Raw genomic sequence first — 27,686 nt, forward strand, 5'->3', positions numbered from 1 at the left:
TAGCTTCTGATGTCCCTGAATTTCCGTGTCTCCATTGACAGCACCAGTGCAGCTGCTTTTCCTTCCCAGCCCTAAATGCTGGCTGTCATCCCATTCCAGGCAAGCAAGTAGCTAGTTACACATGTCACCGCAATAGCTACATGGGTGCTCTGATTTCAGGCTGAACCTCTTTGAGTACATGTGCTGGGCAAAGGGATGTGCTATGATTTTCACAGTGTTCTTAAACATATTTACACTTGAGGAAGAAGATCTTTGAGCAAGTACATTCTGCTTTCAGGAGAAACCTTTAGCACCCATCAGTGGTGCTGTAAGTCATCAGCCTGCTGTAGTTGCTTCCTTTGATCAGAAACAGCAAAGAAACAAAGCAGAATTTCTCCTGCTCTTTTTAACCCACCTAGTTATCAGGAGACCACCCTCCCAGACTTCAGGAGGTGAGGTTGTGTATCGCTTCCACATGTCTTGCTGCCTTTTCTCCTGATAAACCTGTTATTCTCAGTTGAAGAGCAGCTAGCTTCTTGTTGAAAGGGCAATTCTATTCAATAAAAGAGCACTTAATCCTTTCTCGTTTGCCTTCTACTATCATTTAATCTTGGCAAAACAACAGAATGTTAGAAAACTTCTGCTCAATCTTTTTTGGCTCTGGGATTTTTTTCCTAGACTCAGTGGAATATGCATTAGTGCCTTAGAATATGGAAATCAAACTATACTTACGTATGATTTATTATCCCAAACAGAAGGATTGCATCTATCTATAAGATAGAAATGTGGTTAAAAATAGGATGTAATTGAAGTAAATTAAAGGACAAGAGTAGCCTTCAAACATATAAAGAGATGGTATGTTTTTCTTATTGTCAGTGTAAATGGTCTCTGGAGACCACCTTTTTACAGCGATTGTGCATGTCTAAGATTAAGCAACGCTGTATGACCAGTGCTATCTCAGGAGGATGCTGAGTCATTAACTCATGTTTATTGCCTCTTGCCATCTTTAGATTATTGCAATTTATAGCTCAAAGGCCTTTTAGGTTGTTTATAAGTTAAAATCAGCTAAATTCTTCTGGATGCAAGTGATAAGTCACTCAGCATTTGTATATCATGGGACATAAGTTCCTAGCGATGATGCCAGGCAGCTTCTAAGATTTTTTTTTTCTTTCTGTGCAAACTGTGATATTTGTCCTTAGTTATACTGGATTACCATATCTCCCATTTTGCTTATGTTGTTAATCTGCTGTTTTGTTAGCTGAGTATGTTCTTACAGAGTTTACTGAAGTTAGAGATTATTTATTAGGTGTACAGCATCCACTTCATTCAGATGAAGTTAATATGTTTGTGCATTATCCTGGAGTCTTTCAGTCACATTTGATGATGACTTTGGAATTTATTTAAGTTATATGTGGTAAATGAACAGACAGGTTAAGCAACAGATGTGGACTGTAGTTCTGAGGATGTGAACAGAATTGGATGTTATTTACCGTGGACCAGAGACGGGCACACTATGAGAAACAGTGATTGGAAAATAGTTAGAAGAATCACACAGCTTATCCCATGGATTTTGTTTTTTTCTTTTATCAGTCTTATTGCTGCTGGTAACAAATTGAATCCAGGCATTACTGGAGTAAATACTTACAGCTTCAGTGGAAGTCACATTTGCTTATATAAGCTAGTATTGTGTAGTTCCCACTAAACGGGAAGCCAAGCAGTTTTCCCATCTACGTTCATTTTCTGAAGTGTTTAAATCACTATTAGCATCACAGTTAAACTCGGCCTTCCCATCGTGCTCAAAGAGATTATATTAAAACATCTCTGGATGTAAATTATTTAAGATTTTGGTACCTTACAATTACCTGAGAATTCTTCTCAAGTATTACCTTGAGCTAGTTCAGTGATATTATAGTATAATTCCTTACTCTGTGTATTTCATAAGGGTTTTTTTTTAGTTTAGGGTGCAGTGTGTGTCTCAGCCTATTTTGGTGAACACAGAGGCTTCATGAGGAAAAGAAATGTTGTAAGTCCTTTGAATAAACTTACTGAAATCTTGAGCTGCAACGGGGCAACATTTCTTACACACTGGTGCTATGTTTTAATTTCAAAATCAGTCATTTAGACTTTTGTATATGTTTTCCCATCCACACTTTTTCACACATGCATTTTGCATGTGGAAAACCGGTATGTTAATTTACAGGCTAACCTAATGACAGGGCTGGTGTTTAGGTTTGTGAATGCTCCGAAGCAGTTTCACTTAAAATGGAAACCCTCTTATTTCTGCGTGTCTTGATTTAAACTGAAGTGCGTAGACAAAATTATTTGAAACAGAGGGTTTTGCCTGGAGAATAGGCAGAGTTTACTCATATATGCGTATACACATATGCAGTTGTGATTTTATATGCAAAGATCATAGAAGATGCCACTTGATTGTCGTAAATCAGCAATCCGAAAGACACCGGAATTGACTGGATTTGAGCAACGTGCAGTACAGGATATTCTTATTATCTCCAGAAGTTTTTGTTTGTAATTGCAAACCGGTGTGGCTCCCCCTCGTAGTGTTCAGCAGCTTTCCACGGGACTAAACCAGGCTTTGATTTTGCACCTTGGTCTGTTTTCCTTACCTGTTTCCAAATGTGACCAGCTTTTCACTATCACAAGATTAGCGTATGTGCTGGTTACTCCTTGGTGGTTTACGATTGGGTTCCCTTCCTAACTCAAATAAGCTGAAAGGGGAAAAGAAAATACTCGTGCTTAATGTGTTTTCCTCATATTAATATTGAAGGATAAACAAAATATTTCAGCCTGTGTATGAATTTTGTGTATCTCCTGGCAAGGTCTCGCAGTTAATTATCTGCACATATTGCTAATTATTATATTGTATTATTTTTTATTTCACTCGTGGCAAAATACAGTATTTTTAGGGCATAGTTGCTGAAACTAAACTGCTACCAAAAGATCCGTGCGGAGCAACACATGGATTCAGAGTCCGTGTCTAGAGCTAAATGAACTTGAAGCGAGGGCCTGGAGAGTCAGGTTCGCGCTCCACAGGCTGCTCACCAGAAAGTTGCATCATATTTATTTCAGAAAACTCAAAAACAACTTGCTCAGAGTGAAATGCGCTTCCACTTTCCAGCCTAATAATTATTTTATAAATATCAGAAGTGCTGTGCACTTAATTCTTTAGCTGAAGGCATTATTTTCAGTTTCTGTACACTGCTCCGAGCTTGATCCATTTAATCATTTTAAAAGCTTATTTGGTGTAAATTGAATTTAACACTGTAGTTGCAAGGGTGTTATCTAAAAAAAAAAAAAAAAAAGTCCGAAAGATTGTGGGTAGCGCCGTGGCTGCCGGTACCAAGGATGGAGCCTGCGAAGGGGAGCGGGCACCGGCTGCATCATCCTCAACTCTGCAGCACCCTCTCTTGACGCGATGCCGCGGCGCCGAGCGCTTCCCTCCCTCCGCTCCTCGGGAATCTATCACAATGCACCGCGGAGAAACCCACGCGTTAGCCCCGCTAGCTTTTTACTTTTCAAAGACCTGGTTGGTGTAGTAAAAAAATCTCAATTTGCCGTATGTTTTGGGATTAGTTCTCCTTTCGTTTTTTATCCATCCCCCCCACCTCTCCCTCCACGGCCATTTCAGGCTATCAGCGGACCCAAATCAGAAAGCTTCAGTCGTCTTCGTCTTTCTGTATTTTATTTTTTTCCCCCTTTTTGCTGCAGAGATCCTGAAGACTTTCCAAACTGCGTATTTGGTGCTGTGGAAATGCAAATTGCCTGCTCTTTTGTAAACCTTTCAATTGTCAGGCTGCTCTCTTTCAAAATAATAGAGGAGCCTGGAATCGCCCATGCTAAAATTAAGAATTTATAACTGTATGGAACAGATGTTTTCATAAACATTTGCTATAATTAATTTCAACTAGGGGATTGAAGGAACAAAGCAGTTTTTCCCTCTTCAAAACTTTATTGCCTTTTCCCCATACAGCGAACTCAGAAATCTTTGCTTTAATATTGTTAATGAAACAAATCTACTCCTCTGTTTGGTTTTCATTGCAAGAAAAGGGAAGCTTAATCTGAACAAGATACCGGCCCTTGGAACAATGGACAGATATGCTGAATTTTGAACATCGCGTGTAAGGAATTAAAACACAGAGAACATAAGACTTTAGGTGCTCGTTTCTGAGCCCACAGCTCTGTGGCGTCGTTTGTCAGGGATTCCTACGTGTTAGAATAAATTTTATCCAGCTCAGATTGATTAATATCTGTCTATCTGTGGAGTAAATAATATGAAAGAATTTTATGTTTCGGGAGTTGTGAACCTTGGTGTTACAAAAAGCAAAGGAGTCTCGTGGCATTATATATAGTTTTAATGCATAGTAAAATGCTTATTGTATGTTGATTACCCCTTTATACTCACAATAAAGGTCTGCAATCTGTTAAGCAATTTTTTTTTTGTTTGCATTATATGAGGAACACATTTTGACTAAAATCATTCTTCCATATTTGTATTGTCACTAGTTTTTGTGGGATACTGTTTGGAATGTATAGGGCTTAAGACCAGAATTTTGGTGTTATTGTGAAGAAGAAAAAATATCCCTATATTATTGTTCTGGTTTTGCTAGCTCCTGCATATCGTATAAATATCGCTTGAGAAAAAAAATGTTTAAAGTTTTAAAATAAGCACAGCTTAATTGTTTTACACCTGAAAGAACCAGTGCAGCTGCAAGGATTTTTTTTTTGAGCAAACTAGAATTCCTGACTGATCTGTCATCTATAAAGTGTGCAAAGAAAAATAGGTAGCTGTCATTAAAATTACATTTCAGCTTTCAATAACCATTTAATGAGTAGCGTAATTATATAAGTATGGTACCTCAAGTACTTCACTCAATAATTAAAAATAATCTCATCTTTAAAGTGAAAGCGCTATAATTATTATTTGACTTAACCAGGACCACTGTTATGATCTCCAGTGGCACCTCAGATTGTTCAAAGTGGTTTTGAAAGTATAAATTAAAATTGGATAAATCATTAAATTATTAAGCTTTAAATATGCTGAAAATGAATATAGCATGGAATTTGGAAGTCATGTTATAAGAATTGACAACCTTAGGCTGCAAGTATGTATTTGTGTTAAAATTTTCCTTGTCTCTAATCATAAAACACTGCATTAATGATGGGGTGTTTTATATCAACCTGAACTTAAATTTTCACAACCGTTAAATAAATTTCAGTTTTTAGCAACACTTTAACCTTTGATTAGAACACAAAGAAAATATTAAGCCGAGTACAGACTCGTCAGCAGAGAGATCTATCTCCATTTTGACACTTGTAAGCAGGGGAATGCGCAGTTTGATTTCCTAAGTGGGATCACTTTTATCATGAATTCCTAAACTGCCAGCCATAAAACCCTTTCAGGGCTGACATGGGATTGGTACGTCGGTTAGCACTAGATAAACATACATCTGTGCCCACACGTAGGCATGTGTATGTGTATACATACAGAAATATGTATATACGTAAAGGTGTTTCTTCAGTATCAAAACACATTTCAAAAGAAAAAGGAAATGGATGGAGTGCAATTATTTTTAGAAGCAGGAGTAGGATATCCATCAAGCAAGGGGATGCAGGTCAGGCTTCTTGTCTTGGTAGACTTGCAAGTGGTTATGAGAGTATCCCACCCCTTCTCCATCTGAAGTCCTATGTTGAATTTTTGCATCTCATAGGAATAAAAAAAGCTGTTGTCAGAGAGGTAGTGAAGGAGATGGGTGAGAAACACCTGATCCCTACATGGTTCTTCACACGCTTTTTACTCTTGTTGAGCGCATGCTTGAGCTTAGAGTGCTCACTGTGCCTGGTGCGTACCCAGAGCGTATTCCCGCTCTTGAACTGGGATGCTGAAATGCTATCCAGTTTCTTCTTGTTGCCTGAAGTGGAAACTCTGCACTGCACCTTGAAAATGCTCTTCTTTGAGAAGAGATTATGCTATCAGTATAATAAAAGAAATACAATGCATAAATAGTGTGAATATTTAAATTTGGCTTCTCCTTGTTACCATTTCTACACAGGGTTTTCAGATAATCTTCAGAAAGTGTATTTGGCATCCTCTTTATTCTGGGTTCATCTATTTTATTGTATGTCCATAAACTCAAACATATTCTTAGAAGAAAACAGTTACTGTAGGTGACAAGCCTGCATGTTCTGGGTGAATCCTGTATCCTAGTAAATGTATGATTTACAAATCCTTCTCCGTGCATCTCTGAAATCTAAAGAAGCCAGCATTTGAAATGTTCTTTTTTGACTATTTAGTAAAAGTATTGATTTTGAGTTACGCAAACTTTCTTGAAAGAGCCTCCAGCTGTGTCCAGTTGTACCAGGTCCCAGCTTCCTTTAGCCCTTGGGCTCTGTTCATGGGAACAGACTTAACTAAAATAGGGCAACGGAATGGAATTATTTCAGGAGAAAGTGATCATTCTAAGGAAAGGAAGTTTCTTCAGTTAAAGCAGCAGGAGGAAGGATGCACAGATGATTTTCGGTCCCTTTGGAAGCATGATGCCTTGTTTTATTACTGTATTAAAAACAGTGCCTGCTCTAGTGCCGAAAGCTGGATACCTTAGCTGTGTTTACTTTGATACTGTTTTTGTTCTGGTTATTTCCCTTCTTGTTCCCCTGAAAAAGTGGTAAGATTTATTTTAACTTTGCTCCCCGCCCACCCCCCAGTTCTTGCATGTGAAGTTTGGAAACCTTTTCAGGTGTGGGGCAGGGTTGGCAGAGCATCTTCTCTTTCTTCAACAGAACCCTTCTCTCCATTTTTGAATGTCAGAAAAGATCAAAATACTAGGATAATACTGAATCAATTAGTTTTAAAAGAGACCACAAATTCTGTTGCCAGCATCATTAATCTTATATTCATAACTGTTCAGTATATATCCTTATTTCACCAGAAATTTGTGTCATTATCACTGAGGAAGATGTAAGTAATTTACCCATTCTGCTGAGAGTTCGTCATACCTTTTGAAAGGAGGAGTAAGTGGAACTTGCCTGAGGAGAGGTAATCCAGGGCATGGATTCCCACAGTTTATTGTCATTAGGTAGTGAAGCACCTGCCCTGTTCTCAGATATATTGATGACTATGAATGCTTACCAGGATTTGCTAGAAAAACTTTGAGGTAACATTTCAATAAAATTTAGGGAATTATCTTTTAAGTCAATTAATATTTTGCACCTTCTTTTATAATTTTTATTGTTTTCAGTGAAAGACATTTAAATCATCTTTCAAGACATTGTAACAAACCTACCTGTCTCAAAAGGGGGTAGACCAAGAAAATGACCTCACAAATGCCTGTTCCACTAAATGCTGTTTCTGAGAGCTTAATATACCTAGTCCGATCCATTTTTGGTAGCTGCTGCTAGTGATACAATGGAACAGAAAAAGTGGCTCTCAAAAAACCCCACAAAACAAACCAAGCAACCAACCAACTATAAAACAAAACCTCACCAAACCAAAAATAAATCCAATAATAATTTATATCAATATGAGATTTGTTAACAATGGGTGTACAATAAAGAATGCTGAGGTATTGTCTTCAGAGAGAGTGCTTCAGAATAAAGCAGCTACACCTAGAGTACTTTGCAAAGGACAACTAGCTGCAAGGGAATCCTTTCACACTGGGTGGATGTAGCAGAAGGAGCATCCCACCAAATGATCATTGTGGGATCCTGATGAAGGAATAACTTTTATGACTGAGATTCTGGTTGTCTTTGCAGAGTCCTATTGACTCTTCAAGCAGGACGAATGGTTTAGTTGAAAGGTGATAAAGGCCTGTAAGTTTTTTGAGGTACTCTTAAACCCCCATACTTCAGAAAGGAAGGAAATTGTGTTGCCATTCTTGAAAAAGTCCCAAAAGTATTTTTCAACTTAAAAATTTAGCACTGTCAATGCATTTTCTTTTTCAGTCTGACTGGTGTGATAAGTGAATGCTTAGGAGATGCTGAAGCACCAATAAAGTGCAGTAGTGTGCCTGAAAGACTGGTGAAGCATTGGAACATGCTGCCTTGGGGGGTGGTGGAATTGTCATCCCTGAAACTGTTAAAAAAAAACAGGTGGATGTGGCGCTTTGGGAGATGGTTTAGAGGTTACAGTGGTGTAGGGCTGACAGTTGGACCTGATGATCTTGAAGGTCTTTTCCAACCTTGATGATCCTGTGATTCTAGTGCAGTCAGGACCCATTTTAATGGGCTGTGTCCCTATAAACTATTGCCCAGTATCACTGCATCTGGGCATATGGCTTTAAAGGAGACTGAACATACTTTAGTCATTTCTCTGGATGGTCAGGATCAGGTGTGGAGATGGATAATATATGAAAAGGAGTATTACTTAAAATTGTCCTAATATGGGAGACTATTTTCCAAGATACAAGAAAAAAAGGAACAGATGGTTATTAATAACGAGAGGGTCAGCTCCTGGATGAACTATCTGGCGGTGTTAATTTAGTTAAATTTAGTAAACAAAAAGCAGATTGAATAAGTAGGATTTCCATTTTCAAAATAAATTGAGAGAGCTAATTAGCAAAATCAACTGGACTGAGCGATTTTAGGCTAAAATGTAGTAGAGGTTTGGGCTTTATTTTTGACAAAGGTGCGAAAGTTAATAAAAAATGCATTAAAAATTAGATGAGAAAAAAAACCTCTTGGATGGAAAGTTCTCTGACAAAGTCAATGATTAGGTGTTTTTTAAGAAATGTCTGGAATAAGAAAAGATCCTGAAAGAAACAGAACAGTTTGATCTGCAAAGAAGGCCTCCTCCTAGATAGCAGAAAGGGTGGGGTTATACTGACAGGTTAAATTGAATTAGATCATAAGAAACAAGCTTAACTTTCTTGACTATGTAAAGAAGCTTCCTTGGGAAGAAAACTGGAACCATTGTGCAGTGCAAATGGACAAATGGTCTGCACTGGAAAAGTTTAAATTTTCAATAAAACCAAAATTTTGGACAAGGCCTGGAAATAAATACAAGGGAGTGTTGGGTAGATATTATAAATTAGCACATCCAGTAAAGATTAAAGCATCTGCCTTGCATAATCACTGTCTTTGAAGCATTCTGAGAAATACATGGACCAATTTTTTGGGTCTTTTTAGTTTACATCTGATAGCATATATTTGAATGAGGGGAAATGTTGTACCCATACTTAGATTAAGAGGAAAAAAAGCGATAGCAAAGCAGCTATATAGGTTGACTGGTGTCTGTGTAGGGCTTTAGAAAAGTTTTAAGAAGAAGACAGGAAAAGCAAAAGGCATATTTTTTGTGCTGAATTTTTGTTGAACTGTAGATTGTGACCAACTAACCTGCTAGCCTTTCAAAATAGGCATATAGAAAATATGTTAAGTCGATCTGGACCTCAGTAAGCCATCTGATGTCATGCCGTGGGAGATGGTTATGAAATAGAAAGGATGGGGATTAGTATAGTAATTATAAGATTAATAGAAAAATGCAGATTTTAATTAATTATTTGTAGTGGAGTTTTTCAGCAGTTTATAGTGGAACTGATCTTATCCAGTACTTCTATTCATTGTCTTGCCACATTGGTTTTGCCAGTTCAGTAAGCAGCATGGAGGATACAAAGATGGGCTATGCTGTCTGTAAATGAATTAAGGAATTATTCTGGAGCATAGAAGAATTATCAAGTTAAGTGTGAGGTTGAGCAAAAATAAATAGTGTAAGACAGGACATGAATAAATTTTCTGTGAAAAAATTAGATTCTTTCTGTTAAGGGTCCTTCAACAGAAGTAGTCATTATAGAGAGGAAGGTTTCCCTGTAATCCTTGGTTTCTTTGAACATCACTGTTCTATATGTAAACAGCCCACAGGATGTATAACAAAATGTTTTGCAAACATGTTACTTAGGTAGTTTCAGAGAAGCTTTGAAATTGTACTATAACAAAAAATATCTGGTATCATGCAGTCAACTTGAAGTGTTCCACAAAATAGATTTATTTCTATGTTCCTTGACTTAGATGTTAGTAACATCAAACTCTCCTGTTTATATGGTATACCACTGTAACCTTATACTAAAAAAATTTTCTTTAATAATTTGAGAAGGACCTCAGAAAAATTCAATCTTAGATTTTCAGAACGTTCAGGCTCCAAATTGAAGATAGAGGGTGGGGGTCTCTCTTGCCAGCTTTAAGAGTTTGAAGGTGTAAAACTGAGACATTCGTGTAAGGTTTGTTGTTAACTGTTGTTGCTGTATATGGTAAAATCAACTGCAGATCTCATCAATATTGTGTTCTTTATTACCAGGGCTTGTTTTACAATAAGGGTCTTTTATTTTATCTTTGCATTAGGAGGATCAAATGAAAATGGAAGCACACACCACACCTCAGATTCTGATAGAACATTTCTTTCTTACAGGTTTGTAATTTTTTATATTTATCTTCTGATTTTAAAGTTTGACTATAATATGCAGCATGAGCTATTTAAAGCAAAAGAACAGGTCCATATATTTTAAGAGTATTGTGCAATCTAAATTGCAACAGTAGGTAGATTAACGGACATGAAGGATTTAATTAATGATCTGAAAAATTGTTGTCTGGATTATTATTTTTTGAGAAAGCTGTTCAAAGTGCTTAACTAACAAAAGTGTAGGATGTTTGTAAGCCTAAATATTTTAAAGTTGGGTTGTGGGGTTTTGGGGGTTTTTTTTCCTCCAAAGCATGCAATAAAGTAGCAGTTCTCACCTAAACTCCTGTCAGCTAAGCTGAACACCGTTGAAATATTTAACTTGACAGGGATCACCTTTCTCATCTTCTCCAAAGTAACCAGATGTATGGATGACATGAACTCTACTTGGTCATTATTTCAGGTCAATACCCAAAGGCAGGATTTGTTAAATTTCAGGTTTTCTGAGAGGAAAATAATATTTTGAGTCTGTTGGTGGTAAACACCAGTTTAAGAAACATGATGCTCAGCAACTTTTTGCAGCACCATCACCGAGCTACAGCCTTGCTTGGGTATGTACCAGAGGGTGTCTTGTACTTGAAAGCACAGAAGCAGATGTGGAGTTTTCGTCTTTCAGCCAGAAAAATACTACCTCTGCTACACATGCTAAATCTTTGTCCCTGTAACTGGTAAATTTATAGTAAGATCTGCACTAACCAGAATGACTGCATCTGATTTTGATGCTTAAGTATAGGAAAATAAAAGAAGCTTACCACATGAGTATTTTGGGTTCATTTATTGAACTATGATGGATGGCATCTTTTTCAGGGTTTTTTTTTCTAGTCTGCTGAAATCTGTACTTCAAAGAGAGGTAGGCAGGAAGGGAAGGAGGAGCCTGCCTGTTCAGAGCCCTCTGGGTGAGGAGTATCACACCATCCTGCATGGCAGGCAGGAAGCTGTGCTGGGCATGAGGAACTTTCAGGTGTGGGGTGGTAGGAAGGGACACAGCGGCCTGGAGACCTGCTGCAGGCTGGACACACAGACAGCTGAAGAGAGCGGGGAGTAAACAGCCTGGTCTTCAGGATGTTGAAAAGAAAGACCTCTCCTAAGGACACAGAGGGAATAGCAGAGTTTGTTGTGATTCAAACACCCAGAGGAAGCTTTTGGACTAAGAGCAAGGATGGGAAAAAGGGTATACCTGCAGGGACACGGTGGGACAGCAGAGGTTTGATTCACAAATCCTTCCAACTTTCTGTATTCTTCAAGTATGTCTGCTCTGATAACACCTGTTTTGTGATGATGTAAAACACTTTGATGGTAGTTGGGATGTTCATTTTGAGAAAAGTATGCTAGCAGATCCATTTGAGTTCTGCCTGACTTGATTTCTTGTCATATTTGCGTCCTGTAATGCACGTGGCATACTAAGTTAGAGGATGGGCTCGAAAATACCACCCAGAATAATCTTCATGGGGTTTTCAGGTGAGAAGCATATGATGATACAGAGACCATGAAGCTGTCTCTGAAAAGTAGGCAAGATCGAATTTAGACAGATCAGCAAAAGAAAAGAGCTGAGAGCTTTCTCTGCCATTAATTCCAGGACACTTGTACCTGAAAGCCATTCACTCAAGAGCTGCAGCTATTGTACCTGCCAAGGTAAAACTAGAAGAATCAACCAGCTTCAGCTAGGCTCTGGTTCCACAGGAGTGTAAGCTGTGGGGTTGGGATCCAATCCTCGCTCCTCATCCCTTCTTCGCTCCTCCAGTGGCACTCATCTCTAAGCCAGTCCTGAGGGGTTGAACCAGCCCAGCTTAAACTGTAATGAATCCTCAGCCATCTTTAATGTTCTACAAATAAGAGGAGATTAAAGCTGCCCTTTGTATCTCCATATTCTTTAGTCCAAAGTGCATATAAAAAAATATGATGTTGGCTACATCTTCCACTGAATAATAATCGCATTCTGTCAGAGAAGATTACAGCCCAACATACAAAACTGATATTAATATTTTAAAAGTGGTCCCATATACCACTGCCAGAGTATTGTTATAATTAGAGACAAGATGCTAAAGCAAGATAGTACCATATATATATATATATATATGTCTGTGTGTATATACAGGTATATATGTATATAAAAGAAACGTCTGACTTTTAATAGTTGGCAGGCTGATGCTGTTATTACCTAGTATTACAATGTTTAAGGTGTGAAATGAATATTTTCTGCTCAGTGGCAAGTAAGTCCCATCATATAATGAGACTGGCTGTAAATATGCTACTTGGGTTGGATATTGTGTCGATAGTTACAGTTCTGTGCTGCGTGTTAAGCAAAAATGAACAGCTAATACCTTATGAAAGATGCAAAGTGAATCCTAAACTACCTTGAAAGGTAACAATATTAAATGGTTGTTATTTCTTTAAGGACTCTATTAGAGATTTTGACTCATTTTAGGATGAATGAATATTTTTTCAGGAAGTCAGTAATTCGACAAAACAGATGATAGTCTTCTTTACCCAATGTATTTCGGTCTATTACATATGAAAAAAGACTGGCTAGTGAATTTTTACCCTAAAAGAGCCCAAGGCATGTTTGGATCATGGTAGATACCATGCTTGCAGAAGGCTAATACATGCAAAACCCTACTGGAAATTTTTCCTGAAACAAAAACTAGCTGCTTTATATTTTATCAGTAGCAGTATCTTTACAGTTTATTTAGGAGTAGAAGTAACTCCAAATGTTTAAAAATATATGAATGTGAATGTGTTTTGCTATAAAAGTGCTCTTAAGAGTGTATTATCGGACATGGAGGGGGGGTTGTTAATTGAGTCCAACACTTTTTATTTTAAAAGGCAGTTCTATACTATCCAGGACCAGACTCTGAGTGTATGTGCATGTATTAATAAAGGATGTCAGGCAGTTATCCCTTGATAAATTTAAAATTCTCCTGAACTGTTTCTATGGCTATATTTTTAACAGGATGGTGTCACCTTAGAGATTGTGGCTCTTGTTTGTGTTGATCATGGCACAGATATAACGTTGCTTATGTTCACGTAGTGAGCATTTCCCTTCAGGTCATAAAGTTTGTAAGTAATGTAAGTGAAAAGCACGTGTGACTGGCACATATTTCTAAATATTCAGTAAGTTTGTGAATGCATCCTGTCAGGTCACAGAAAATTTTCTAGTTGGTCTTCAGGGCCTGATGGAAGAAGCTTTACTAATGGAAATTATAAAAATTATTTCCTAGAACCACATCATCAAAATTTGAAGTTAACCATCAGAAAAAACTGAACAAGGATTTAGACACATAGTAACTCGCATCTTTACAAAGTAAGAAACTTGAGGAAAATAACTCTTTTTAATTTTCCTGCTGTGGTTAAAGCATTTTCTGGATGTGCAAATTGGCCAGACTTTACCAAAAAGGGAAAGAGAAATAGGTGTGGGTCTGTAGTTTCAGTATCTGCAATGCAGTGCCACTGGAAAGTAGAAATACTGTCTTTCTCCTGCCTTCCCAAGGGCAGCTGACCTTCTCCTCGCCAAAGAGGTGAACCCCTTGCCAGCACATATGACTACAGACTATTACATTAATCTGTTTAGCCTCAGTACCAGCTGCTTGCATGTTTTTAATTATCTTATTAGATGGTATAACAGTGACCTATGAAATAAAATGAAGGTGAGTATTTTTTAACTTTATTTTACAGGCTATTTTTCTAAATATATTTTAATGACCTAATTATGACTTTTAGGGAGAGCCATTGATGCAGACATTCAATTTGGCTGATAGAATCTAACATCTCAAGGACACTTATTTTCTTCCAAGGTGGATTCAAACATTAATACTGCTTCTAATAAATATATAGCCTAGAAAAGGCTCACTTTTCATACTTGTGTTGTTAACTTACTTTATGATTCAGAGACCCATGACTACTATGCCAGATAATTTCTTAATGCATCTCTGTTTAATTTCTACCCTGTGTGTCAAGATAAAAGTTCTTTTCTGTGTGCCTTAAACTCTACAACAAGTGACGACTGCTCCACGTTGTGGGTTATGTAGGCGACATACTCTTCCTCCGGCTGATATTTCAAACAGGCGGCAGATCTGGTGTAAGAAAGACTTTCATCGACCGTTTTCTTCCCCTGACTCCATACAGATTCTGCTTACCAGATGTTCTCTTTCTTACTGCAAAAAGGCAATGTGGTCCCGCTGGCTGAGGCATGTTTCTTGTGTGCCAGCCAACAACCGCAGGACTGATACTGAGCATACAGAAGAAGGACGGCAAGGGGTGCAAGCTGCTCCTCTCTTTTTCTGCCCCCTTCCAAAAGGGGATCGTGAAACCAGTTTAATTCCTGTTTGACCTATGGCTTTTCTTGGTGGCTGAGCCAGAAGTGGCTACACAGCTTCTGTCCTTATATGTTAAATACAGGGCGAAGATGTAGGCAACTTATATACCTCCACCTTGCAGAAAATTCTTGTTCTAATCTGTTAGGAAGCAACCCTTCCCATCTACACAAGCCTACTTACTCTGGTTCATACTCAGGTGGTGTTTATTGTACTTATAAGCAACCCTTTGCACTGATCACAGGTTTTCTCTAACAGATTTTTTTCTTCACATCCAAGAAGATCACTATCACACCTACTCAGAGTTTAGGAGATTTCTGATTTACTCTGAATTATTTCAAAATTACTTCCCTTTCTTTTCCCACTTAACCCTTATACAATTACCATCTCCATTCTGGTCAAAACTTCTGTTATTGACAACATCTGTCACACCTGAGCCACTGTGCAATCCTTGCCTCATGTCCTAAAGAATTTGCAAAAGATGTCATAAGACAAGGAGTAAACAGTTGTGTTTGAGGAACTGAAGCCCTTTATGCAGTATACTTTTTCTAGAGATCTTGAATTTCAACAGACATAAATTGTGGATTTCTTTGAACTTTTCCTGTGAATGCTATATTTCTTTCTAAAAAGTAGTATAGGTTTGCTTTCTGTTTGTATGGTATTTGATCCCTTAGAAAACAGGAGAAAGCAAATCTAACAATTGTCCTTAAAGCATGAAATGCGCTGAGCAGAGAATCAGAAAGGAAGGATTGAGCACTAGCATCTTTTATTGGCAGAATGCTTCTTGACAGATTGGTAGAAAAAAGAGTACATGAAGAGCAGCCATGGAAGGGAGAAGAGTAGTTTAGAAAGTGAAATTTTTTGTTTATTCTTGATTTGTTCTCTTGTACATTAAAATTGGCATGTGTACCACTGACACCATATTCAGCTGATGTCATGCTATTCCTTACTGTTTGGGGGTTTTTTATTGTTATGGATTTCCTTTACTTTTCCATACTCTATAATCCTTGAATGTACATGGTAGTTGAGAGGTGAATGAGGACTGGAGGGAAGAAAATGTCACATATCTTCAGGAATGTTAAGGAGGAGAACCCAGGGAACTACAGAGCGGTCAGTGTCACCTTGATCCCTGGGAAGGTTATGAAGCAGCTAATCCTGGGAACTGTGGGTTCGCCAAGGGGAAGTCATGCTTGACCAACCTGATAACCTTCTATGATTAAATGACTGGTGTGGTAGATGAGGACAGAGCAGCACATGTTGTCAACCTGGACTTCAGGAAGGCCTTTGACAACATCTGCCGTAAGATCTTGGTAGACAAACTTCTGATGTAAGGACTGGAGAAGCAGACAGTGAGGTGAGTTGGAAAATAGCTCCGAGAGTTGTGATGGATGGCATGTAATCTAGACAGCTGATAACCAGTGTTGTACCCCAGGTATCAATTCTAGATCCAGTTTATTTAACATCTTCATTAATGATTTTGATGATGGGGCAGAGTGTACCCTTACAAAGTTTACAGGTAACACACAACTGATATACAGTTGATCTACTACGTGGATGTGCTGCCATCCAGAGAGAACTTATCAACGTCTGTAGGTAGCTGAAGGGTATAAAGGAGATGGAGTAAGGCTCTTTTTATTGGTGCCCAACAACAAGACCAGAAGCAACAGGTGCAAACTGAAACACAGAAGGCTCCGTCTGAGCATCAGGAAATGCTTTTTCACTGTGAGGGTGACTGAAAACTGGCACAGGTTGCCCAGAGAGGTTGTGACATCACTCTCCTTGGAAGTATTAAAAACCAGTCTGGGCAACTGGCTGTAGGTGGTCCTGCTTAAGCAGGGGCTTGGACCTGCAGAGGTCCCATCCAACCTCAGCCTCTCTGTGATTCTGTAAACCCTATTGTTCAAAATCCTTAAAATGGAATTAGTTTTTTCTAAATCATGAAGAGGAAATGCCTGTGGCAAGAGGAGAAGGAATAAGGTCTGTGTGAGCGAAAAACGTGATTTTCTAAGCAAAGTTTTAGTGCTAGGCTGAGTAACATGAGGAGCATAGCATTTGAGGTCAAGAATGTCAGGTTAGAAAAATTTCAGAAGTATTTTGTTCTTTCTTCTTTTTCTAAAATCTCTGTTTTCCTTTATTGTAAGGACCATTGGTCATTTAGGAAACTTACAAAAAGGAAGGGAACTCAATTGAATTGCCCTCATTATTTTAATTTTGGCCCCCAGATTTGCACAATTCTTCCTTCTAACACCACATCTGGCAAAAAATAATTTTAAATATTTATTAAAAGCTCTGAAGGTCAGTCAGTCTAAGGAATGCAATGAACTTCTTCATTGTCATTCATTTAAAACTCAGGACTCGTATCACCTTTGCAGGAACATCACTAACACTGACAGGTGAATGGCACCATGGGGTTTTTTGTACTAAAGTGCACCTTTCATGATCTTAAACACATTGACATTAGCTTCTGGTCCAGTGACATAAAAGCAAGAACATCTGCCACAGAACAGGGAGTGAGTTCTTGGCTGAGCTTAGCTGCAAGAGAAGCTGGAGAGGATCAGTTCTTAGCTCAGGACTAGCTCAGTGTCGTCAGTGAGATCTTAAACAGAAGTGTTGTGTACTATACCTTTCTAACAAAACTCCTGGAGGTTGGGCCAGATGTCTTGATTTTCCTACACTGTGTTCAGAATATATCTGCTGAGAGATTTCATTCTGGGTTTTTTTATAAAAAAAAAAAAAAACTCAACAACCAAACACTGATCTAGTGCTTTATGTAAAACTTGAGGGCAGGTTTGAGGAATTACAGTTTTTAATCCAAAGAGTCTTGAAGACAAAAGCTGTCTCAAAATAATGTACAATTGAAATAAATGTAAAAAGCAAAAACTTGCTTTTAGTGAGATTATGTGGGTTTTAATGATGGTAATAAAACCTAGTCAGTTCAAGAGATTGAAGTTATATAATGAAATCACTTGTTTTCTTATGTCATTGCATGAAAAATGGACAGATTTACAAAGTTAAGATGGAATATTAACAGTTTCTACTATAATTTTGTGCTTGGCACCCTGTATATCATGAAATCATCCAAGGTTTCAAATCAGATGCATAATTTTAAATATTGTCATGACTACGTCAGTTCTAGACCTGCTCTAGCTTGTCAAGTGTGAGTACAGATACATTTTGGAGCATATTCCTGTAAGAAATATCTCCAGTCTACCTGTTACATTCTTTTTTTAGTTTGATGATTTGTAGAACTGTAACTTGCAACTTCTGTTAAGAACTACAGAAAGCTCTGAGTTTCCTCTTAACGTCTGTTTGTGTAACAAGGCACATGAACACACAGAATTCACAGAGCTCCAGTTAGGTGTGGGTATGAAGTAACAAAAGGGGAAACTCGTGAGTCTGTAGTGGAAACACCAGTTAGAAGGAAGTGGCATATACAGTCTCTCTGCAGCCTGCATCATTGACAAAATGGTGGAGGAAACTACCACTAGATGTTTAGAAGTTTACTGGGTGGCTCTCCCTCAATGCCTGTTTGTATCTCTCCCTTTGCTGTAGAGGAAGATGAGACACCTTGCCTAAACCAGGTGGCCAGTGTTTAGATGGCAGGCTCTCAGTAGGAGCTCCAGTCAAGTCAATGGGAAAAGAAATGTTCTGCCTGTACGCGCGAAGGATTTTTTCACTCTGTTGGGGGGGATTCAGAACTAGAAAGCCGTGACTCTGCAACTGGCAAATCAGTCCTGATACAAAAATAAACCCAACTGAACAAAATACCTAAATTTTGTTTCACTGTTCTGTAAACGTGAGCATGAAGTAATGAGTAGAGGAGAATGAGCTGGTGAAATTTCGATGACTGTAACAAGAATTCTTCTACAAAAGCTAAACAATTACAGGCTTGGCAGTGAGGTGGTTCTCCCACAGCCAAACCTGGCTCATCAGCCCAGAACCACCAAGGCAAAGTGGACAATTTGGAGTATGGAGAAAGGTATCTCAGGGTTCTGGCTCAGATCTAATGCTCTTACGAGAGGTGCTGGCCTTATTTCAGTTCCCTGAACTGTACTGCGCACGCACCACTAGCTTGCAGAGCATACACAGCTAATAACCTGAAGTATTTGCTGGAGTGTGTACATTAAAAAAAGTGATTTTACCTTTCTTCACTCAAACCTATTTAACTGTGTGTCAGCCAAAAGCGAACAAAACCCGGACTGTTCAGAAAAATCTAGCCTTTGAATGTTGAGCCTCCCAGCCACGCAGCCATGCATATCCACACTTACATGGCTGTTAACTCTGCCTCGTATCCTGAGGCAGGAGTTTGAGAAACAGAGGAAAATACATATATTTTCCAAGCAGATTGATAAGTCTTCACATTAAGGCTGTCAAGTGGATTTTCAGGGTTGCAAATAAAAACCCGTGTGTTTCAGAAATGGTTTTGTTTTAGAAACTTACTGCTTATTACTTGATACTACCTTTCAATTGTTTTTTCCCCCGTTTTTATGGAATTAACTCTGTTTTCATTACATTCCTGGCTCTTGCCTCACTTTTTTCTCAAATGTTCAGTTTATAGGATAGTAAATAATACAAACTATGCATGGTTCTTGGATGTATGCAGTATGATTGAAAAGAATTGTTGCTTCTATTTAAATATAGATACTGTATTCACTTATTGATGTTCCTACCGATAAAGACCTCATACTGCCAAACATATGATGCAATAATACGAGAATTTGTTTTCTTTCTGACGGCCTGTTCAGTAGCCTGTTGCTTTACTGGGTGCCTCTGGGGAGCTGATTTTGGGTCTCGGGACTTTAACAAGCACATTCTGAAGATTAGCAAAAAACGGGATGAAAAGTGAAATTGGCTTTTCTGGGAGCATGCACACCATTTTGTTTTAGATGATTTTGCCAATACTAACAGCACTGCTCAGGAGTTTTCCTTGGATCTCTATGAGACTATCCATTTTATCCTTCAATATTGGTCTAGAGGGTAGAATAAGCTTGAGATTTAGATTGAAATCTCAAATATGTATGCAAATGTTCACACCTTTCAACAGTATTGCAGTATTCTTTCATGAACTGAGAAATATTCCCTGCTATCTAAATATTGTAAATGTTGAATTGGCCTTGCTTCATCATGGACACCAGAAAAGGGGATTTCAAAACTTGGCATAACATATTTTTAAAATGCATGAGATAAAGCAACTACACACCCACTGTCTAATGACTTGATAGACAGTGATATCTTTGTTATCCACAATTTCAACTGCAAGTTAAATAATCGAGGAGAGTAACATTTACCTGGTAGGTCTGAGCCCTTGCAGTCCCAGAACCGAATCTTTGCCCCTTTCCAGTGGCAGAGATTGTAATTTGATGTAGCTTATTCACATTCGTACATTTCTGCAGGTTTCAGTGTCTTCCACAGAATTTGACATTGTCTGATCATCATTGTACAGAAATGCTGCTTATATATGGGAAGGATCTGTATATGTCTTCATCAGGAGCTTTATCCTGTAAATAGGTAAATGCAGAGGTTAACCCACGGTGATTACTGGCTGTGCTGTAGCACTCTACCTCAATTGCATTTGTTCCTCTTCTGAATAGAGTATTTCTGTTACGATGACCTTAGGTGGGCTACAGTTGCATTCTGCATACCCGTGCTCGACGCAGACGTTTTGACATCATGCTGCACATCAGATTTTAGCAGCAGAGCCAGAGGCTGATGTTCCACTACAGGCTGTCAGCAGAAGGAGGTCTTTGCTACCTCTCCCAGCACTACCACAGCTCAGTGTTGCTTCAGTGAAGCTCTGGAAACTGCTGTTTCAATTCCAGAATTATTTTCCATGCATCTTGTTACATTATTGGTGTCAGCCATTCTTGAGGAGTTTACAATTGCATGTTCCTCTCTAGCTGTGCCACAGTGCCATTCCATTCGGTCTTTTACTGAGATGTTAGGCCTCAGGTATCTAAATGCCTTTTGAAAATGGGTTTTTAAGTGCATGTAAATCTTTGCTTAGACTTTCTGATGTAAAGTCCTGCTCACGGTACTCCCTTCTGTACAGTGTGTTATCAGAGAGAGGCATTTCTCTTCCACAACTTTTATCTCTGAAAATAGTAATTGCCTTAACAGGTACCAGATCCACAAAACAAGTGCAGTTGGAAATAAAGGTGCTTATATGTGGTTTGCTAGAAGATCAACCTCATTACTTATAAGCAAGAAAATGTGTGTATTAGAACAGCCCCAGTATAAAATTCTTTTGCAGATTCAAACTCTTGCATGCATGTTTCCAGAGATGGAAAGGAACAGATCAGAATGGAAAACAGAATGAATCTGCAAACTTTGCCCCTTCCATTGATTTGCTTGCTTTTTCATTCATACATGTTGAGCACTTTTCCCACTTCTGAGTAATGCAACTGTCCCTAACTCACCACCATTAAGTATTTTACATGGGATGGTTACTGCATAGCTACAGTGTGTGAAATTAGGTCTCTTAAAGAAGCAGTAGTCCATTTCCTTTTCCCTCACATGTGCCTTATGTTATGAAAACTTTACAATAGGTATGACAGTATATTAGATGGGATATTTTTATTAGACTATGAAATGAAAACTATGTGCAAAAAACATTAACATTGGCGTGTGCAACCTAAAGGTGGTGTTAATGTGTGATCATGCATTTAATTTTCTAGCTTTATTAAAAACAATTGTGTGTACTAATTCATAGTTTTAAGTGGTTCCAATGGGCTGTTGAGGTCTTTCACTTCAGTGAAGCAAATGGGATGTGGTAGACTTGAGTTCCAATCTTCATTGCTTGTTTCACTTTGACCAGTGAGTTTTCTGCAAGCCTGAGTTAACAAGGCTCATGGGTATAGGTTTACAAAGTAGGGCTATATAATATTTAAAATTACCTTTTTAGAACTGATAGCTTGTTGATATTACACAGTGTTACTATTACTGAAAGAGTTTCAGGAATTGTAAGGCTTAATTTATTAGCCTTCATTCAAAATATTTGAGAAATCAATTAGTGAATGCCGTTCAGGAAGGATTTTTAGATATCATTCAGCTCTACTAAAACTGAAGTAGATTCCAGCTTCCAAGTCTTTTTTTTTTTCAGTTGCTCATAACTTTTCTTTTTAGTGATCCCCGCAGCCAAGGGGGGTGCAGAGGAGATATGATCTTGCCAAATTTCTTTTGGCTGTTTTAAATGTAATTTCATTCAAAACGTGTTTGGAATTGCATTACAAATAAAAAAAAAAGACAAAGCATAGTATCTGCACTAATATAATTTAAGAAGTGTTGAAATTACTTTCTTACTGTGTAGCAATCACTCCCAGCAGTTGGTGAAAAAAATAACCTGAAGAGTTTCTTTCCTCTCTGTTCTTTCTATTCACAGTTACACTGGTTGAAACCTTTTGCTAACTCAGCTGACATACAGGCATTTTCAAAGACGTTGTGGGAATGTCATCCACTTGCAGAACAATGTGCACAGCTTCTGAGTCTGACCTGTGGTGTGCACAGGGGAATGTGTCACTCTTGAAGCATCGCTACCTTAGGGAGGCAGCTTGGCAGTAGTTATAATGGCCAACGATGCTACAAAATTTACAACGGGAAACAAAGAATATTATATGTGATTGAAACAGGAGGGTTATTTAGATAGGCATAATATACTATAGTTACTGAAGTATAAATGACTGTGACAGAAAGGGCCAGATTTTTCTCAAGCTGTGTCTGCTATATACCATACGTTGTATTTAAAGGAGACAGAATTGTGGTAAACAGTTGTAGGCAGCTCACTGCAGAAGATGAGGACGTATGGGACTTACAGAGCCAGCAAGATGACCAGATAGTCTTTCTGGCTTGGAGAATGGGGGATGTGGCAGGGTGGGCTATGCCACACCATTGGAGTTACTTGCTATTTTGGTCACTTGGGAACATCGGCAGTTGGCAGAAGCTAAAAGGAGCCCTAATCCCAGCAAAGTAACACCACTTGAGTTGTCTTTGGCCTTATCCAGAGTACCTTCAAGAGTCAAAGTAGTTAATAATCAAGATACAGCAGTAAACACCCTTTTTTAAAAAAAAAAAATCAGTCCTAGCTGAAAGGTGGTGCATTCACAAACACAACATGTCTGGTCTCGGCGTAGATTGTAAGTTCACTTCTGTCACAGAGGAACAAGATGATAATTTCCTGGTTTGACAAGTCTGTTCCCCACCTATTCCTAGCAAATGTACCATTATTCTGTTCGGAAACCAAACAAGTTTTTTAAAAGTCACCTTCATTACTCATCTTGAAAGCCTGAAAACTAACTCTGGCTTTCATGTATTTAGGACAGTTTGCAAACCCAGAGTTCTTTGGTATTTACTATAACCCACTCTGCGACCCTCCTTTGCAACAGAAATCTGGTGAGAATTTACCCTGGAGTCACAATAGTAGTTTCCCTCTCTCTGGTTTCATTTGGTCTCCTAGGGAGAAGTAATAGTCTCCCACATGACAGTGGGAGAGGGAGACGTTTACCTTAAGGACATGCATTGAAAATAAATCCAATACACGTTTCCTTGCGCATAACCCAGCTCTTCACATTGAAATTACCCTTTGGATTTGAGAGTGGTTGCTCAATGTCTGCGAGCAAGTATCAGGCTACGAAGACCATCAAATGGGCTTATCCTGTTCTGGAGATTCGTTTCAGTAGAAGATGCAGGAAATATAGATTTAATTCTTTTATTCTAACTCAGTAGATGGTTTGGGACAATTAATTTCCAATTGTTTCCCAGTAGAGCAGATTTACTTGTATATTAATGAGGCACAGGTGTTAGGCCCCTGGTGCCTGCATGCCTGGGAGGCATATTTAGGTTGTTTATCTAGTCAGCCATAGGTACTGCAAGGTACTCAAGCTTGCCTTTAACAGTTTATACAGTGAGGCTTTTTAATTTTTTGATGTTTTTTTAAATTTGCTAGCACCTGTTAAAATTTTAAAACTGATCATGTAGAAAGAAGTAGGAGTGATTTCAATAGTAAATAGCACTAAATGTTAAAGAAAGTCATCTTCTATTATGCTTAACTGCCCAGCTTGACATTAAGAAGAAAAGAAGGTTCATTTAAGCAAATATGTCATGTGAGGAGCTAATACAGTCAACAGTATACTTTTCTGTTGCATATTTTTGGAATAGGTAGTTCTTTGTCTACAGCTGAAACATGAATGTGCTTATATTAATATTCATTTTTCTTGTTTATTCACTGAACTGCAGTACCAACATTTTAGAGGAAATGGAATAGCCTCCATAGACATTATGAATTTCAGTAGCTGGCATAATTATAGCGATCTACATATTCATTAAATCCAAAGAAGAAATGTGTCCAAAAAGACAGCCATGCATTTAGAAATGGTACACAACTAAATATATACATTTAAAAAGTTCCTTTCCTCTGCTTATCCAAAATTGTGTAGTGTCATATAGTCCTTAAATCAGCTAAGACTATTTTTTTTTGTTTAAATGTTCATTCCTTTTGCTTTTGCACACAGTAAAGAATGGGAAGAACTATTTGTAAACAACAATTACTTGGCAACTATACGGCTGAAGGGGATTAATGGGCAGCTGAGAAGCAGCAGGTTCCGTAGTGTTTGCTGGAAGGTAAGAAGAGAAAATATTTATTTACAGTTTGTGGTTGCAATATATCAACACATTACCTGATGCGCTGGAAGATTATTGATGCAAAGAATCATGAATTTTCCAAGAGACTTCATCCCAATGTTTTCCTACTCATTTTTATAATTCATAGGACATTTGCTAATCATATTGAGTTGCCTTAAAGCTGAATTGTGGGTGATAGCAAAAGATGCTTAGGAAAGAATCTCTTTGTGCTGGGTGGTGTGTTTAGAATTGAGCACCACACAGCCATCTCTCTTCTCGGTCTCTGCACAGTGAAGTCATGCACTGGAAATAAAAAGGAAGTTTGTCTCACGATTTATGTTTTGTGGAACTTGGGACTCCTTTAAAATCAGTCTGATGCTTCTGCTAAGCAGCTTTTCCCAGTGAAATGAGAAAATGAGGACCAATCCATCTTGTGATGAAGCCAAGTCTTCCAATCTTAAAACACAACAGGTCTTCAGAGGTCTCTTGTGTTTTGTAACAGTTGCAGGGAAAAGAGGAGAAAAAGAGAACAAGCAAGATGCTGTATGAAGTCCAAAAGAATTTTGTTGCACTGGCATCAGCATCACGTCTTCTGTTCTGCACTAAGTTTGATACTGGAAAACATTTTCACGGGTAGAGATGCTGTATGTTAACACTGGTAATTTAAATTGCTTCACTTGGAATTTCTGAAGATACACTTTGGCACAAAGACCCATGAAAAGAAAATGGAAATACTCTTTGTATAGGAATGAAAGAAATCTGAAAAGTTAAGCTTGAAATTTGAACTTAGATAGCATTGAACAAACTTAAAGTTAATGAAAATACTTCCTTCAGGAGGCCAAATGAATGTGTGCCATAGGTGTTGTTTCACCAGTCTGATGCTGCTGCTTGAGCCCCAAAATTGGTGGGGAGGGGTGGTGTGTATGTGTCACTCAAAACCCTGAACTGACAAAAGCATCAAGCCCCTCCCTGTCCACTGATTTTTTTTTAGAAATAATACTGGTTTTATTTGTATGTTCATATACAGATTAGGGCTCTGTTTAGACTTTTTTAAAAATTCTGTCAATGTCTTTGTTATGTTCTGAAATACTTAAGTATTTTAATAATTTTGGGAAAAAAATGTTGGTCAGTATTTACTGTTTCATGTCACTTCGTAGTGTGCAAAAAATAAAAAGCAAAAGAAAATGTTCTGGGGTTTTTCCTTATTTTCTATGTGATTAAGTAGTATCTTCCAATAGATGTTTCTTTCTAACCCTTTTTAGGCAGAAATGTGAAAGAACTGAGAAGTAAGCTTTCTCAAGGACTTTTTGCAAAATCTACACTTTTAACAGTCTTGCAGAATTGTAGAACATGTTACTTCTCTATAAACTAAAATTTTCCCTTTCCACATTCCTTAGGTAGAGTATCTCTGAGTGCTTAGTTTCTGTTCTGCATTCCTGTTTGGTTTTAATCACGTTGCTCATCAGTGTTACGTAAATAGGTTCAAGTTTTTTATACTTATTTCCATCTCTCCTTTGCATTTTGTTTCTGCCTTGGAAATCTCAATCAACTTTGCTGAAGTTATGACAGTTTACAAAGCTTGAGTTTGTGGCTTCAGATTTTTTTAATGCTTTGTTTCCTACCATAGAAGTGTTATTGTTTCTAGCTTCTTATTTATTGACTGAAAAGTTCTAAAGCCAGGAGTATTTTACAGGTCTTTGCTTTCTTCTCCTTGTGTGTAGAGTACTTGCTCCTCCTTTCTGAGCTGATTAATGCTGTCTGGTAGGATTTGCATGAAAAGCTCTGTTAAATTGATTAAACTTAATGGATTTATTTTGTTTTGTTGATAGTTATTTCTGGAGGTTCTACCCCAAGACAGGAGTCAATGGATTAAAACCACTTCAGACTCAAGAACTTCTTACAATAAGATCAAAGAAATTGTAAGTTTGTACAAAATAGGTTTTTTACACTCATCCATTGACATAGGTATTAACACTTATAATGTAACTGAAGAGGACTTGATTTTTTTCTGTTTATACCCAGCACATTACAAACCCTCGGAAAGCAGGACAGCAAGATCTGATAATCAACAACCCACTCTCTCAGGACGAGGGGGTAAGTTGACCTTTGGTTCTATCAACATATGTGCTACTAAAATTATCATCATCATCATCATCATCCTGACACAAGTGAGTTCTTGCTGAAGAAGGAAAATGGCAGGTGTTAGTATCTCCCTCCTAAATTTCCAAACTGATTTTTATAAACAGTGGTTCACGGGCTCTGCTGAACAACCAAAAATGTTCATTTCCGGGTTAATATTCCAATTTTTCAGGGTTTATCACAGGGAAGGCTGTGATGAACAAAAAAATCGGTGCTGGACAATAAATCCAGTTTCACAGCATTTCCTCTTTTTGACTGAAACGCTTTTTTCTTGCTGTGTATTTTCATTTTATACGCAAACTGGCTCTAATTGAAGGAGTGTTTAAACAGTCAGTATGAAGGGAATCTGTTAACTGCAAATACTGAAAAACCCTCCTCTGGAAGACTGTTCAGTCTTGGAAGTTTTTCTCCAGCAAAATAGAATTGTTGTATGTCTGGGTTGTGTACGTGCTGAGTTAATGTCTAAAGCACCAGGCTGCAAGATACGCATTTCTTCCAAGGTTTTTAATTCTTTTTCTCTATACTGTTAAAAGAAACAAAAGTTTCTTTTCTAATCAGAAAGCAGCCAGCTGCAAAATGACAGATCCAGATTTTAAGGGAATACTGAAAATGTGGTAGAAGTATTTGGCCTGACTGTCATTAAATGCAGAGCATCCAGCTCTCACTGAAATGAATGAGACCTCCTAGTAGCTTGGTATTTTCACAGATTCACAGAATCGTAGTGACTGTAAGGGACCTCCAGAGATCGAGTCCAAACCCCCCTGCTAAATCAGGTTACTTATGACAGGTCGTACAGTACAGCATCCAAATGGGTCTTGAATATCTGCAGAGAAGGTGATTACACCACCCCCCTGGGCAGCCTGTTCTAGTGCTTCAACTGTTCGAAGTCGTGATGTTTTGATCAGGGTTTTGAGGGTGTATATGTAAGCTTGGGAGCTTAATTTTAGGCCTTTTATTTTGCTCCCAAATGGAAACCCAAATTTTGTTTAGAGCGTGTTTGGTGTAGTGTTTCATATTTAGAATAGAAGGAGAGACCTGCTTGTGGCAACATGGGAGTGCTGATCATAGGCGCACTGGTGGCTCTGCAGCCAGTATGAGTGGGTCAGATGTAAAACATCTGAAGTGCTTCTGCTGTAGCTTGTGATTATACACAATGGCAGAACCTTTATTCTGCCTGTGATGTCTTC

General features: G+C 38.1%; 1 protein-coding gene across 1 annotated transcript in view; it reads left to right on the forward strand.

The window, feature by feature from the left end:
* TBC1D5 (TBC1 domain family member 5) overlaps positions 1–27,686 on the forward strand; it is a gene marked incomplete at both ends in the record, with an annotated part of 190,933 nt that overhangs the window by 18,747 nt on the left and 144,500 nt on the right. Inside the window, 4 exons of the mRNA XM_084260539.1 lie at positions 10,324–10,390; positions 24,252–24,360; positions 26,190–26,279; positions 26,383–26,454. Coding sequence (XP_084116665.1) covers positions 10,324–10,390; positions 24,252–24,360; positions 26,190–26,279; positions 26,383–26,454 — 338 coding nt within the window. The remainder of the gene's footprint in view (positions 1–10,323; positions 10,391–24,251; positions 24,361–26,189; positions 26,280–26,382; positions 26,455–27,686) is intronic.

This window comes from Gallinula chloropus (assembly GCF_964237585.1).
Source record: "Gallinula chloropus genome assembly, chromosome: 2".
NCBI classification, from domain to species: Eukaryota; Metazoa; Chordata; class Aves; order Gruiformes; family Rallidae; genus Gallinula; species Gallinula chloropus.